This window comes from Canis lupus, chromosome Y (assembly GCF_048164855.1).
Source record: "Canis lupus baileyi chromosome Y, mCanLup2.hap1, whole genome shotgun sequence".
NCBI classification, from domain to species: Eukaryota; Metazoa; Chordata; class Mammalia; order Carnivora; family Canidae; genus Canis; species Canis lupus.
Window position 1 is genome coordinate 6,402,872 of NC_132877.1, and position 15,514 is coordinate 6,418,385.

Genomic DNA, 15,514 nt, shown 5'->3' on the forward strand with positions numbered 1-15,514 from the left:
AGCAGGGACCCTGACGGGGGGCCGATCCCAGGACCCCAAGATCATGACCTGAGCCCAAGGCAGATGCTTAACTGACTGAGCCACCCAGGCACCCCTGTTTATTTTTTCTTTTTTAAAAAAGGTTTTATTGGGCAGCCCGGGTGGCTCAGCGGTTTAGCACCGCCTTCAGCGCAGGGCGTGATCCTGGAGACCCGGGATCGAGTCCTGAGTCAGGCTCCCTGCGTGGAGCCTGCTTCTCCCCCTGCTTGTGTCCCTGCCTCTCTCTCTCTCTCTCTCTCTTTGTGTCTCTCATGAATAAATAAAATCTTTAAAAAAAAAGTTTTATTTTCTTAATTGAGAGAAAGCAAGAGACAGAGCATGAGCTGAGGAGAGAGAGAGGGGGAGAAGCAGGCTCCCCACCGGGCAGGAATCTTGATCCCCACACTGGGATCATGACCTGAGCCAAAGGGAGACGCCCAACCACTGAGCCACCCGGGCGCCCCTATCTATTTATTAATTTTTTGAATAAAACCTCCACCCAACGTGCAGCTTGAACCTACGACCCCATGACCGGGAGTCCCATTCTCTACCGCGGAGCCAGTCAGGTGCCCCCTCTTTGAGACACCTTAAAGCTCACTCTAAACCTCAGGGACGTGAGTACCCTCGCTAAATCTAGAAAAGATGCCTGACAGCACTGCAATGTCCCTCGCCCTGTGCCACCTGCAGGCCCAGCTGCCCTAGCATGCCCAGCGCCCGTCAGCGGCAACCCAAGGGAGGCCCGACCTCCTCCGCCACGGCCGGGCCCACGCGGTGGGGTGCCCCCGTCACTCAGGCTCCCGGGGTGGGAAGTCTGAGAGGCACGTATCTGCAGCCGCCAGATAGTTTTCCGAAAACTTTTAATTTGGGTCTGACCATGTCCGAGAGCACGTGCCCGCGCTAGGTACTGGATGACGAGTGCCCGCTGTGCCACATGCCCCTTCGCGTCCTAAGTGACGGCTGCTTTGCTTTGCTTTGCAGAGTGGAAGTCTCGTGCACAGCTACCGAGGCACCGGCGGGATCTTCGAGGTGTGCTGGAACGCCCGAGGCGACAAAGTGGGCGCCAGTGCGTCCGACGGCTCTGTAAGCAGCAGCTCTGGCCTGCGGGGTTGTGGAGGGGCGAGGGCAGAGAGGGGGCAGGCCCGGCGCTTGATGCCAGGAGCGCTCGCAGGCCGCGTGGCAGCCCTGGTCTCCGAGGGCCTTGCTCACCGAGGTATGGGTCGAACGTGTCCGGGGGCCAAGGAGACGTCTCGGCTGGAGCCCATTGGGCTGGCACCATCCGAGACATCCTGGCCTGCATTTTCTTGAGCACGATGATTCTGCCCCGGTGAGGACGCTGGGCAGCGTCTGGAGGCCCTCGCGGCTGTCACTGCTTTGGTGGGGTGGGGCGCTCCTGGCGCGTGGCGGGCAGGGGTGCTGCTGAGCCTCCTGCGATGCACAGGACGGCCCCCACGGCAGGGAAGTACCCGGCCCTGCGTGTCACTGGTGCCGAAGCTGAGAAACTTGTTCCTGTCGTAGTTCTGTGGCTGCGCTCCGTGCCTGGGCCCTGTGGTGGTAAAGGCACGGCCTTCCATTCCATGGGTCCCACGGGTCCCATTCTGGCCCCATGAGATGTCTAGCCTTTTGATTCCTTCCTGCCCTTGAGCTTGCCATGAGCTCCGGGGCTGGGGGGGCGGCAGTGGACTGGCTTCCGAGCATCAGCGTGGGCCCCGGATGTTCCCATGTGCTCAGGCTTGGGCGGTCTCCTGTCCCGTCGTAAGCGTCCACCCCATCTGTTCCTAGCGTTGCCCTTTCTTTCTCATCCATGGTGTCTGCCTGTGGTTGGTGGGTCGGTCAGATGCTCAGACGCCAGCCTCTCGTTAGAGCTTCTCTGAACCTTCGTGACTGTGTGCCAATAAAACTTTATTGACAAAGCATGGCCGATGGGCCAGATTTGGTCCAGAGGCTTTAAAGGCAACTGGGTGCTGTCTGTGAAGATAACAGGTACTTCCTCTTTCCTTCCAGGTGTGTGTTTTAGATCTTCGAAAGTAAACACAAAATATTATAGAAAAGAATTCTAATGGACCAGCAGTGAATGTGTGGGGTTGCAGCGCGCGTCAGACACAGTTCTATCCGCTCCAAAACTGTACGAACTTGACTTGCATTAGAGTGTACTTGGAAACGAACTCATCCCTGGCCACAGGAGTCTCTATTTTTTCGTAACTTTCATCAAGAAGTTTAAGAAACATACAGTCCTATCAAAGGGGGAAAGAATGGTTCCCACCCAGAACATTCAGCCTGGGAAGCACGAAGCCACCAGCTAAACGGTGCACGGTTTGGTTTCCATCCAGAACAGGCTCTGATGGCAGAGAGGAGAAAACAAGAAGGAAAAGGAAAACAGGAAGGAAGAAAAAAAAAAAAAAAGCTGTGCCAAAAAAAAAAAAAAAAAAAAAAGGAAAAACAAGAAAAATGCTGTGATAAACCAAAAGGGGGGAGGGGACTCTCCTCCACGTGGCGGGTTTGTTTTTTCCCTAACAATTTGGACACTACAGTTGTTCTCACAAAGGATGTTCAGAGACCAGTTTGTACCGATGAAATGCGCAACTTTGTAATCCCAACACTTTCTATTTTCTAGAATCTCCTTTGTCCGGTGGTTTTTCTATTGGCTGGAATCCTGTCGTCTCGGGGCCTTCAGTCTGAGATGGAAAGTGTTTCTGGTTTGTTGCTTCCTTCCCGTTGTCTGCCCCGTGCACCTTCCTCCTCCGCTCCGTGTGGTCTTGGTTCGCAGTCCACCCTCAGTAGATGCAGCCTCATGGACACCATGACAGACTCTGTGACGGACAGCTTCCCCCCCCCCCGGCTCCCCCTCCCCCATCGCCCCTCGCTCACTCTCTCTCTCCCTTTCTCATACTTGCTTTGGATCTTAGGTCTCAAGGGCACTTTCGGCGCGTAATAAGTGCTTTATGTAAGAAGGCAGGACAGGGGGACTTTTTACAGGAGAAAAAAAAAATACTTATAAGAGAGAGAGCCCGGAGTATTTTTGGAAAAAAAAATATTTTTATGTTAAAACAATTTTAAAATCCTAAAAATGGCCATCAGACATAGAGAGCTTTGTGTGATTCATATTTTAAACAAATTTTAGGAAGACACAGGCAGGGTCTGAGGTAGCATTTCCCTTCAGCTTCATGAAAATGGTTGGAACTCTGGGTGGAAAGGCTGGTCCTGTGGCTCGGTCGCGGGCATGTTCCGCAGCCAGAGAGCAAAATCCCAGCGCTCTGTGGTTCGAAGAAGAGCACTGCGTCGGTCAGGGTTGCGTTCACCCTCGTAGCCGCGGGAGAGCAGCGAAGAACAGTGCCCTCTGACCCCCAGGAGCGTTCCCCAGACCAAACGGTATTGAAGAAGCCATCACAGCCACCCTCTGGGCTCGATGTCCCCGCGACATCCCGGTCACGGCGCCATAAATAACCGCTGGTCACTCACCCAGAGCAGGGTGGCCGGTCCTTGCAAAGCTGACGTGAAAGCCTCCAGGATCCCACCTGGTCTGACAGGGACAAGAAGGAATGGGGAAGCAAGATTTTCAATCCCGAGGGTGAATTTCCTAGGTAGACGTCACTAATAATTTCTGCTGTCTTCATAATTTCTTTCTCTCACAGGAGACTAGGAGAAAGAGTCTTTTTTTTTTTTTAAATAATGAATCTTTTTACTGTTTTTAAAAAATTAAACATGGCTTTGTGTCGCTAGAGGAGTTTCCTTTCATTGGACCAGGTGACCTTTGTACTCTGGTTGTCATAACCCGACACTGACCTGTTGTGTTAATCAGCAGTGGGGAAGGACGGCTAGGTAAGTCCTCTTGCCTCCTCTGTTTTCCAGCGGCCGAGGACGGGAGGATGACGTTGGCCTGGCCCGGGGGCGGGGTCTGGCGGTGGGCAGGCTTCAGCCGGGTGTGTGTGCCAGCGACAAGACCGGAGGTGATCGAGAGGGTGGCATCTATCCATGCAGCCAAAACCCAACTGGCAGGCAGGGCAAGGGCTTCCCAAGAACTCGGACTAGGCCGCCACCAGGTACAAGAACCAGAGTGCGTTCATCCCTCTCAGACCAGTTGGCCTCCACTTGGATATCTTGAGTCATTCCTGCCCGCTCGGATATGAAGACCAAAACGTGCTCTGTGTACGACATGGGTATTTTGTTCAGGCTCTGTCGCCTCGACGTTTGGCCCAGAGGTCAGAGCTCCACGGCGTCCCCATTCCCATCTTTGGAAGGCAGCAGATGATAATTCACTCACTGCCTGCCCCAAGAAATCAGTAGGTTTGGGATGCAGTTTATTGGGGGTCCAGACTGACCCCGCCTTGATCCCTTTGACCCCAAAGTAAAAATGTCATCGCTACAGAGCAGAAGTTGAGGGGTGGCCATGGTCAGGACATGACTCATGTTTGACCAGCCGAACACCGTTGGGTGGCCGTGGCGGGACATCCTCTAAGGGGGGCTCACTGGATGATCTTCACGTGCAGGTCAGGAGTCAGGGTCTCGCAGGCTTTAGCCTCTAGACAAGTCTGAATCACTTGGGAATGGCCAGGCGGGGGCTGAGGGCTGAGGGCTGAGGGCTTGAGCCCTGCACAGCCATCGGCGAGGAGGGACCCGCCGTGAGCGTGTGGGCAGCGCCCCGGGGATCCATCCCCATCCTCGGCCCGATGGCAGCGAGGTGTGGCGCCTCCGGCCTTGGCCCTGCTGCCCGCCAGCTGACAGACGCCCCTCTCCTCGAGGGATGGCCCACGTGCGAAGTCCGTGCTCGCCGTGGTTGACAGCGCTTCAGGATTGTGGGTAGAAGCCGAAGTCTTAGCGACCAAACTTCACCTTGATTCCGGAAGCAGAGTAACACAACCAGCCTTCCCGGAATCTTCCATCGGGTTTCGAGTGACCAAGAGCATGTCCCGCACACACACTTGGCCAAGGGATGCCGCCCCCTGGGAGACCGAAAGGCCAGACGTTTCAGGGTTCAACCCTCTGACCCCACACGACACCTAGGACTTGACGTTCGTTTTGTCTTTCTAAAACTAGATCACGGAGCCAAGTGAAGTGCACTTTGTCAAATGTAAGGGTCTGCGTTGTTCCTTGTTATTTTTAACCTTCTGTTCCACTTTTTTTTTTTTTTTTTAAATCGTGTTTCTTGTCAAATGCAGAAATGTTCCTTCCGCCACTCACTGAAGTTTTGAATTCTGGCTTCTGCAGTTTTTATTGTCTGTGTCAGACGTACAGCCAGACGTCCTCTGTCTGCATTTTCTAGATTCTGTTCCGTGCACATCGACCCCCGTTCTGTTCTCTTCCACCCCCACTCACCCTCACGCTCTCTGAGAAAAAGAATCACCTTGTGTGTCGTAGCTCATTTGTTTCAAGAGAGAATCAACAGATCATACTCAGTGTCTTGAATAAATCGCTCTATTTTGATATTAGAGAACTTGGTGGCTGTGCTTTCTTGGTCTCGCTCGGCTGAGCTTGGGCCCTCGTGGACGTGGCGAGCGAAGGCCATCCGAGTGCCCGTTCCCGGGATGGCTCCGCTGCAACGGGCAGGGGCGCAGGCAGCCCCCGGGTTACCTTACGGGCGGTTCCACCCGCTCCTCCTCCAGGACTTCAGGCGGGCTGTGGCCGGGGTGGGGGGCGGGGGCTGTGCCCTGCACGAGGAGCTGCGCGTGGCCGGAGACCCCGACGGAACTGGGCCACGTGCCGGCAGGGCCTTTTGGGGCCTTTGCTCACTTGGTGGGTGTCCCCCAGGGTGTGTCCCGCGCATCGCGTGCCTGTGAGGAGGACAGGGGTGCTGGGGGCACGGGGTGCCGGGCACCTTGGTGCAGGCGGCGGACCAGGGACCCAGCTGTGCAGACTCCAGCTGCGTGTTTTAGGCCCCGCCGGGCTGGGCGGCACGTCCCCCCACTTCAGGAGTCGGGGTGAAGCACAGCACAGCCTGGGTCACAGGGGGCCTGCAAGGGGTAGGTGCCCGGCTTCGGTGGGGTTCAGGCTTCCAGTCACTCCACACCGCGCCTGCTGGCACGGAAGCTTCTGGGCACCATGTGCAGGCGGTGCCTCCTGTGCACGCAAGCCTGGCCTCACGCGGGGGTGCAGGTGGGAGCAGTTGGGGTGTGCAGGCCCTTGGCAGGGTGCACCCCGGGGCCAAGCGGGCCGGGTCTGGCTCCGTCCGTCGGAGCCCACGGGGCCAGGCCTGCACGGACGCGGGTTCCCCGGAGCCAGACGGGGACGGGGTGGGCACCCCCTTCTGACGGGAGCTCTCGTTTCCCTTCAGGCAGACGGGGCCGTGTGCGGCCAGTCCCCTGGGCGCCAGCTTCCAACCCTGACCTGGGAGACGGTGCGGCCACAGGGGTCGGGGACACGGGGATGACGTGGGGCTGCCTCCGTGCCCTGAGCCACGGGGACGGCCCCACGCCCGGCCCCAGGCCTGCAAGCAAGCAACTCTCCAAGGGTACAAACCTGGAAGCTTCCTGGGCGGCTCTCTGGAGCCCACGAGACACCCCGACGCGCAGGCAGGTGTCACGCGGCAGTCTCCGCGGCGTCCTGAGAAAAGCATCTTGCTTCTCTACGCACCTGCCTGCGGGGCTTGCACGTGCAAGGCGCCTGCTAATATTCTTGCCGATAAATAAAAAAATTCTGCGTGTATATAGACCTAATGCCACGGACAGCGGGATTCCAAGCTGAGCAGTGGCCTCGGTCCGGTGCCAAGGACCCCTGAGAGCAGCCCTGCCTGACAGCACGGGGACACACGGTGGCCGGTGAGCGGCCGGGCCCCCTGCCCCCCAGGCGTCGCGCCGGGGCCCCCGCCCGTGGGGCCGGGAGCTGGGCCGCAGCTGTCCCACTGCACCCAGCGGCGGGAGCCGCGACCCGCGACCCGCGTGTACAGGCCGGGGGGGGGGGGGGGGGGGGGGCGGGGGGGGCCGCGGGCGGCTGAGCGTGTGCAGGAGCAGCCGAGTGCGGCGTGGAAGGTGCTCCTGTCCCCGCGGCAGCGCGACCTCCGGCCACAGGTGTCCCCCGGGGGCGACGGCGTCCGGACCCGCCGCGACCCTCACAGGCCTCCCCGGGGCTCAGGAACAGGGCCAACCTCGTTTCTGTCGCGGGACTCGCTGGTGACATGGATTTCAACTGTGCTGGCATCGGAACCTGCGGAGGGAAACAGCAAGCCTGTGCCCGTGTCGCCGTCCCCAGGCTCCCTCCCTGCTCCCCGGCCCCTGGTCCTCCGCAGAGGCCCCTGTGAGCTCCGGGCCCCGGGCTGTCACCGTGCAGGACACCAGCTCGCGGGGCCCAAGGTGACCGCGGGACAGTGGCCGCGCCGACGGCAACAGGGTCGCCGGGCCCCACACACGGAGGGGACCCGGGAGGGGGCGCAAGCGCTGGGCGCGGTCACGGTCCCCACAGCCAGATCCCGGGAGAATCCGGAGAAGGCCTTGTGCAGGGCTGGGGCCAGGCGGGGGGGGGGGGGGGGGGGGGGCGGTGCTGCCCTTCCAGAGACCAGGCGCCAGCGGGGAGGACTTCTGGAAGACACTTCTGAAACCACAGTGCCGCTGGAGGAGCTGCTGGCACTTCAAAAAGAGTTGCTTTCCACAGGGTCACCCACTGTTGATGAGGACGTCCTGCGCTCATGGGAACTCGTGTGTGTGACTTCTGAAGACCCTGGGGGGATGTCACATGGCGGCCTGTGGTCAAGGCCTGGGCTTGAGACGCTCCCGCGTGACCTCACACTCGAGGGCATGCTCTGGATCCAGCGGCTTTGTAAGAGCTCCTGGTTCTTTCATCCTCCCCCTGGGGCTGGCGGGGAAAACCCATGTGTACCCCAACAGCTTTCTCAGATGCCAGTGCTGCTGGAGCCCAGCCACCTGAGCCCAGCCCTGCCCGCGCGGACCTCACTGGGCACTTGCAGCCGAGGGCCTGTCGGCACGCCTGGGTTCCCACGGCTTGCTCTCCCGGTCCCAAGGGTCTCCACAGAGACAATGTGCCTGCTGAGCAAGGCTCTGAGGATCATCCAACGAGGCCGTTGGGGAATTTGCACTAATGCTCTGCTGGAGCCAAGTGTGAATACCTGACAAGTGTCCATGCACGATACACAGACACCAGCAAACTCACGGTGCCCAAGGGCCAGCCCCCTTCGAGGGGCTCTCTTCCAGGAGGCCGCAAGCCCTCACAGGTTCTTGGGAACTTCCTGGCCCCGTGCAGATCTGAGATTTAGAAGGGCGCACTGGATGTCTCTTGCTCCCTCCCTCGGCTGTTGTTCCTGGATTCCTTGAAAGCCACGAAGCCCTAGATCACAGAGCCCCGTCTCATGGCATCATGAGCCATGGAGAACATGTGGCACCCGGGCCCAGGTCTCCTTCTAGGTGTGGAGTTTGACCTAGGGGGTGCAACCAGAGCTGGAGCCCCGCCGTGTGTTCTCTTCCACATTTCCCGGGCGACTAGCCTCCATGTGGCCACCTAGTGCTGCACTCAGGGGGGCTAGTGACACAACAGGGACCCGGGGCTGAGATAAGGACTGTGGGCGTGATGGGGAACCGTGGACGAGAGAGCCGTGGGAACACAAGGGGATATAGGAGAGAACGGAACTGCGGGAAAGGGGGGAATTCTGGAGAGAATGGGGAGCTGGGGGAGAGCAATGCAGCTTGGGGAGAGCTGGGGGGGTGACGGAGAGAACTGGGGGGGGAACAGCATTGTGGGGAAGAGACGTGCAGCAGACGGGCAACTGTCAGAAGGCATCACGTGGAGGACAGAGTACTCGAGGAGAAAGAAGTTTAGGAAAGACAGGAGATGGACGAATACTGCATTGTAGAAGCACACAGATTTGTGAGGGGCAGTGAGGAACCCAGAATCGTGGGAGGAAGTGGGAAGTTGTGGGGAACAAGTGTGAGAGAACTAGGCTACAGGCAGGGTGGGAAGCTGTGGGAGAGACAAGGCACAGGAGGACAAAAGGGACACGAAGGACTGGGAGAGCAGGAATCGTGCAAGAGACAGGAGATGGTGGGTGAGACCAGGGATTATGGAAAAGGAGGGAGAACTGTGGGACAGAAATGCAATTATGTGGGCAAAGGGATGGTAGAGGAGATGGGGGAATCGTGGAAACCTGAAAAGATCGTGACGGAGAAAGAGGTATTAGGGAGAGCAAGAGAAACTGAGAGAGAGATGTAGTATTACGGAGAGACGGGGAATGGTGGGAAAGCACCTGGGGCGGGGGGATGAAGAGTTCTGGGATAGACAGGCAGTATTTTTTTTCTTTTGTCTACTGACATTTAAGTTTTTATTTAAATTCCAGTTAGTTAACACACAGTGTAATAGCAGTTTCAGGTGTGCAACCTAGTGATTCAACGCTTCCACACAACAGCTGGTGCTCGTCAGCACAAGCACAAGTGTCGTCCTTCATCCCCATCGCTTAGTTAACCCCTCCCCCCTCCCCCCCGCCCCCCTGGTAGCCAACAGTTTGTTCTCTATGGTGAAGAATCTATGTCTGGATCTCTCTCTCTCTCTCTCTCTCTCTTTTGCTTTTTACCTTTGCTCATTTGCTTTGTTTCTTAAATTCCACATGTGAGCAAAATCATATGGTATTTGTCTTTCTCGGATTTATTTCACTCAACATCCAGCTCCACCCGTGATGTTGTAAATGGCAAGATCTCATACTTTCTTTATATTATGCAGTTTTCCACTGGATCTGCTTTATCCATTCATCAGTCAGTGGAACTTGGGCTGTTTCCATAGTTTGGCTATTGCAGATAATGCTGTTCTAACCATCATGGCACAAGGATCCCTCTGAATTCGTATTTTTGTATTCTTTGGGTAAATACCTAATAGTGCGATTGCCAGATCACGGTTAGTTCCATTTGTAGCTTTTGGGGAACTTCCATAGTGAAAGACACTAAGTCAAAAAATACTAATTTTTAAAGATAATATGCACCCCTATGTTTATTATAACATTATTTATAATAGCTAAATCATGGAAGCAACCCAAGTATCCATCAATACACGAGTGGATAAAGAAGATAGGGTATATTCATGCAATGAAATATTATTTAGCCAAACGAAAGAATAAAATTTTGCCATTTTTAATGACACACATGGATCTAGAGAGTATAATGCTAAGTGAAAGGAGTCAGAGAAAGACAGGTACCATATGATTTCACTCACTATGGAACTTAAGAAACAAAACAAATGAACAACAACAACAAAAGAGATCAACAAAAACACCAGACTTAAATATGGAGAACTGGCGGTAACCAGACGGGAGGTGCGTGGGGGGATGGGCGGAATAGGTTAAGGGAATTAAGACCACATTTATGAGCACTAAAGCATAGAGTTGCTGAATTACACCCTAAACTAATACTGTTAATTATGTTGCAATTTTAAAAATAATGAAACCACTCAGTAAAATAACCAAACTGTAGGAGAGAACAATAAGTTGTGGAAAAACAAAGGGTTATGGGAGAGCAAGCGCTGTGCAAGAAAGGGGAGTTGCAGGACACTAGAGAGAGTTGTGGGAGACCGAGCAGTGTGGGAATGACAAGGAAGTGAACAAGAGAGCTGTGGGATGGAAGAGGAACTGTGGGAGAGACAGGGCATGTGGGAAGAGCAGGGATTACTGGAAAGAGAGCATCTGGAAAGAAATGAAATGGTGGGGACACGGGCTTATGGCAGAGAAAGGGGAATTCTGCGGAAGGGCACTGTGGGGAAGACGAGATCATGGGCATGAAGGGGGGCTGTGAAGGGCAGGAATTAAGGGAGAGAATGCATTCTGGGAGGGAGTCCTGTGGGAAAGACATGGGGTTGTGGGAGTAACACAGGGTTTGGGGAGAAAGAGTGTTAACTGTGGGAACAAGGAGGGGTTGTAGGAGATAAAGGAGAACTTAGGAAAGGGAACTGCGGGAGAAATGGAGCATGATGGGACAGATGGAAATAGTGGGAGAATAGAGAACTACAGGAGACGCAGACAAGTACGAGACAAAAAAATTAGGGGAACAAAGAATGTGGGAGAAACAACTACAGGGAAGATAAAATGCGCCCCAGAACACAGAAACTATTGAGGAAAAATGCAGATTTGTGAGCAGGGACAGATGCCAGAACTGTGGGAGACAAGGGGCAACTAAAGGAAAGAGGGACCTGTGAGAGGAATAGGGTGTTGCTGGAAAAGCAGCATCGTGGGAGGGAGGGGGCAATCCTGGGAGAGAGCATAAACTCTGGGAAAAACCGTTTTCTGGGAGAGATGGGGGACTGTGGGGTGTGACACGGGGTTGTGGGAGAGAAGATGAGACGCGTGGAAGGTGCTGTGGGGAAACGTGGTATTGGGAGCGAGGCGGGGAAGTGCCAGAGCAACAAGGGAACAGGAGAGGGAAAGAGAAACGTGGGTCGGGAAGGGCAGTTGTGGGGGAAACAGCAGTTGGGAGATGAGATCGTGGGGAAATGGGTGATGGGAGAGTAATGAGAATTGTGGGGAGAGTACAAGATTATGGGAGAAAGGGCCATTGTGAGAGGGCAAGGGAATTAGGAGGGAAAGGGGAATTGTGGGAGACACCGTATTTGGGAGGCCGGGAATCGTGTGGGAGAGGACTGTGGGGACAACGGGGATTGTGGGCTCGACAGCTGACCCAGAGACAGAAAAATTAAGAGGGGACAAGGGAACGCGGTACACAACAGAACTGGTTGGTGAAAGTGGGGGTTTGCAGCAAAAAAGAGTCCAAAATCGTGGAAGAAAGCGAACTACAGATGGAACACAGTTTTGAGAATAAGAGTATTGTGGGAACGGTAGGAAACGGTGAAAAACAAGGGCCTGTGGGGGACAGAAGGAAATTTTGGGAGAAACATGGAATTGCGGGAACAAGAAGGAGTTTATAGAAGACACAAATTGTTTAAAGATTACTTATTTATGTATTCATGAGAGACACAGAGAGGCAGAGGGAGAAGCAGGCTCCACGCAGGGACTCGATCCCGGGACCCTGGGGTCATGACCTGAGACAAAGGCACATGCTCAACAGCTCAGCCACCCAGGTATCCCCTCTGTTTTTTTTTTTTAATGTTATTTATTTATTCATGAGAGAGAGAGGCAGAGACCCAGGCAGAGGGAGAAGCAGGCTCCATGCAGGGAGCCCGATGCGGGACTCGATCCTGGCACCCCCAGGTCACGACCTGAGCCCAAGGCACATGCTCAAGCACCGAGCCCCCGGGCGCCCCGTAAATAGGAGATTCTGAGAGACACAAAGTATTTTCGGGAAGGGACGGGGGAGAAAGGTGCGCTACAGAAGAACCGTGCGAGAGCGCGGAGAGCACCGAGGACGAGCCGAGCCTGAAGATCCGCAACAATCAAGCGTCCAGAGCCCTGGGGCCAAATGGGCACAAGGAATGCAAGGAATTGTGAGGCCAGCGGAGCACTAGGGAAGGGCAATCGCAGGACGGAAGGAACGGGGGGAAATCACGAGCGCCGTGGACACGGGGAGCTGCAGACGCAACGGACCCTGAAGAGGTAGGGAGTTTCTAGGGACTAACGGGGTGCGGCAGAGCCAGCGCTTTGCGACGGAGACGGGCACCGGGGACAAACGGCACGGCACGGGGCGCGCAGGCGCCTGCGGGAGCGGCGGGCACATGGGAGATGCGTGGATGGAGCGGGGGCGGCCGGGGCCTGCCGCACGGACCCTGCGAACCCGGGGGCTGCGAGAAGCAGGGCATCGTGGGGGGCCGAACACTGACGCAACGATGCGCGGTGGCGCGCATGCGCAATGCTGCGGCAAACCGTGCCTCGCCTCGGGGGACAGGCAGGGAATGCCGGGAGCGGGCGTGACGGGACAGGCGCAATGCATTCTGGCAGGGTGTGGCCGCCGCTACAAGCAACGCATTGTGGGACACGTGGGGGCATGGCGGCCACAAGATGGGATTGTGGGATACATGGGACACGGCTGGCAGAAGTGTATGGATTGTGGGGCTCATAGGGGCATGGAGGTGCAAGGACTGGACTGTGGGAGCTGAGGAGCCTGTTGGGAGAAGCAATGGGACACATTGGCCATGCTAGCTGAAAGACTGAATTGTGGGACGCATCGGGACATGGCAGCCAAAAGATTGGATTGTGGGAGCGGAGGAGCATGCTGGAGGAAGCAATGCATTGTGGGAAACATGGAGCATGGCGGCAATGTTTGTGGGAGCTGAGGGGCACGCTGGGAGAAGCAATGCATTGTGGGACACACAGGGGCATGGTGGCTGAACGATGGGATTGTGGGACACACGGTGGAATGGCGGCCAAAAGATTGGATTGCGGGAGCTATGCGGCACGCTGGGAGAAGCATTGGATTGTGGGAAACATGGGGACATAGAGGCCGAAAGATGGGATTGTGGGATATACAGGGGCATGGCAACCAAAAGATTGGACTGCGGGACACATGGGACACAGCGGACAGAAGTATGGATTGTGGGACTCATAAGGGCATGGAGGAGGAAAGACTGGATTGTGGGAGCTGAGGAGCCGGCTGGAAGAAGCACTGGATTGTGGGACACGTGGGGGCATGGCGGCCAAAAGACTGGATTGTGGAAGACGGCGGCATGGGGGCCAAGAGATTGGACTGTGGGAGCAGAAAAGCATGCTGGGAGAAACAATGGCTTGTGGGACACATAGGTGCATGGAAGTCGAAAGATGGGATTGTGGGACACACAAAGGCATGGTGGCCGAATAATGGGATTATGGGACATATGGTGGTACAGCAGCCAAAGAATGGATGGTGAAGCTGAGGGGCACGCTGGAAGAAGCAATGGATTGTGGGCCACATAGGGGTATGGTGGCCAAACGATGGGATTGTGGGACACATGGTGGCATGGCAGCCAAAAGATAGGATTGTGGGAGCAGAAGAGCATGCTGGGAGAAACAATGGATTGTGGGACACATAGGGGTATGGTGGCCAAACGATGGGATTGTGGGACACATGGTGGCATGGCAGCCAAAAGATAGGATTGTGGGAGCAGAAGAGCATGCTGGGAGAAACAATGGATTGTGGGACACATAGGTGCATGGCAGCCGAAAGATGGGACTGTGGGACAAACAGGGGCATGGCGACCAAAAGATTGGATTGTGGGACACACGGGGGCATGGTAGCCAAAAGACTGGATTGTGGGACACATGAGAGCACGGGGCCAAAGGATTAGATTGTGGACATATGGGTATGGCGGCCAAAAGAAAGACTGAATTGTGGGACACATGGAGGCATGGCAGCCAAAAGATTGGATTGTGGGAGTAGCATGCTGGGGAAGCAAAGAATTGTGGGACACATAGAGGCATGGTGGCTGAACGATGCGATTGTGGGACACATGGTAACATGGTGGACATGTTTGTGGGAGCTGAGGGCCATGCCCAGAGAAGCAAAGGATTGCGGGACACATAGGGGCATGTCAGCTGAAAGATAGGACTGTGAGACGTACAAGTGCATGGCGGCCAAAAAGATGTATTGTGGGAACAGAGGAGCATGCTGGGGGAAGCAATGGATTGTGGGAAACATGGAGCATGGCAGCATTGTGGGAGCTATGGGGCATGCTGGGCGAAGCAAGGGATTGTGGAAAAGATGACACATGGCCGATGAATTATAGGATTGTGGGAGCTATGGGGAATGCTGGGAGAAGCACGGGATTGTGGGACACTTTGCCCAGGCTGGCTGAAACACTGAATTGTGGGACACACGGGGGCATGGCGGCATAAGATGGGATTGTGGGACGTACAGTGGTATGGCGGCCATGTCTGTGGGAGCTGAGGGGCATGCTAGGAGAAGCAAGGAATTGTGGGAAAGATGAGGCATAGCCGCTGAAATACAGGATTGTGGGAAATGTGGGGCCTGCGGGGAGAAGCAATGCATTCTGGGGTACATTGCCCATGCTGGATGAAACACTGAATTGTGGAACACACGGGGGCATGACGGCCATATTTGCGGAAACTGTGGGGCAACCTGGGAGATGCAATGCATTGTGGGAAACAGGGCCCAAGCTGGCTGACAGACTGAATTGTGGGACGCACGGGGGCATGGCGGCCATGTTTCTGGGAGCTATGGGGCATGTTGGGTGAAGCAAAGGATTGTGGAAAAGATGACACATGGCCGATGAATTATAGGATTGTGGGAACTATGGGGCATGCTGGGAGAAGCACAGGATTGTGGCACACTTTGCCCAGGCTGGCTGAAACACTGAATAGTGGGACACACGGGAGCATGGCAGCCATAAGATGGGATTGTGGGACGTACAGTGGCATGGCGGCCATGTTTGTGGGAGCTGTGGGGCAACCTGGGAGATGCAATGCATTGTGGTATACAAGGCCCAAGCTGGCTGAAAAACTGAATTGTGGGATGCACGGAGGCATGGCGGCCATGTTTGTGGGAGCTATAGGGCATGCTGGGCGAAGCAAGGGATTGTGGAAAAGACACATGGTCGATGATTTATAGGATTGTGGGAGTTGTGGGACATGCTGGGAGAAGGAAGGAATTGTGGGAAAGTGGAGGCATGGCTGCTGAAATACAGGATTGAGGGAGCT

General features: G+C 55.6%; 2 protein-coding genes across 5 annotated transcripts in view; one reads left to right on the forward strand and one right to left on the reverse strand.

Moving 5' to 3' along the window:
* Nucleotides 1-5,446, forward strand: part of LOC140629083 (F-box-like/WD repeat-containing protein TBL1X) — a 212,219-nt gene extending 206,773 nt beyond the window's left edge. For all 3 annotated transcript variants that reach the window (XM_072818500.1, XM_072818499.1, XM_072818501.1), the window contains 2 exons: nucleotides 997-1,098; nucleotides 2,020-5,446. In XM_072818500.1, the coding sequence (XP_072674601.1) occupies nucleotides 997-1,098; nucleotides 2,020-2,046 (129 nt within the window). In that variant the 3' untranslated portion in view covers nucleotides 2,047-5,446. The remainder of the gene's footprint in view (nucleotides 1-996; nucleotides 1,099-2,019) is intronic.
* A 1,485-nt stretch (nucleotides 5,447-6,931) lies between these two features.
* The window catches only part of LOC140629084 (G-protein coupled receptor 143-like), a 44,935-nt gene continuing 36,352 nt past the window's right edge, over nucleotides 6,932-15,514 (reverse strand). The window contains exon 9 of one of the 2 annotated variants that reach the window (XM_072818503.1): nucleotides 6,932-7,152. In XM_072818503.1, coding sequence (XP_072674604.1) covers nucleotides 7,058-7,152 — 95 coding nt within the window. In that variant the 3' untranslated portion in view covers nucleotides 6,932-7,057. Of the gene's footprint in view, nucleotides 7,153-7,555; nucleotides 7,663-15,514 lie in introns of those variants that run through there. The other variant, XM_072818504.1, reaches the window with a different exon arrangement.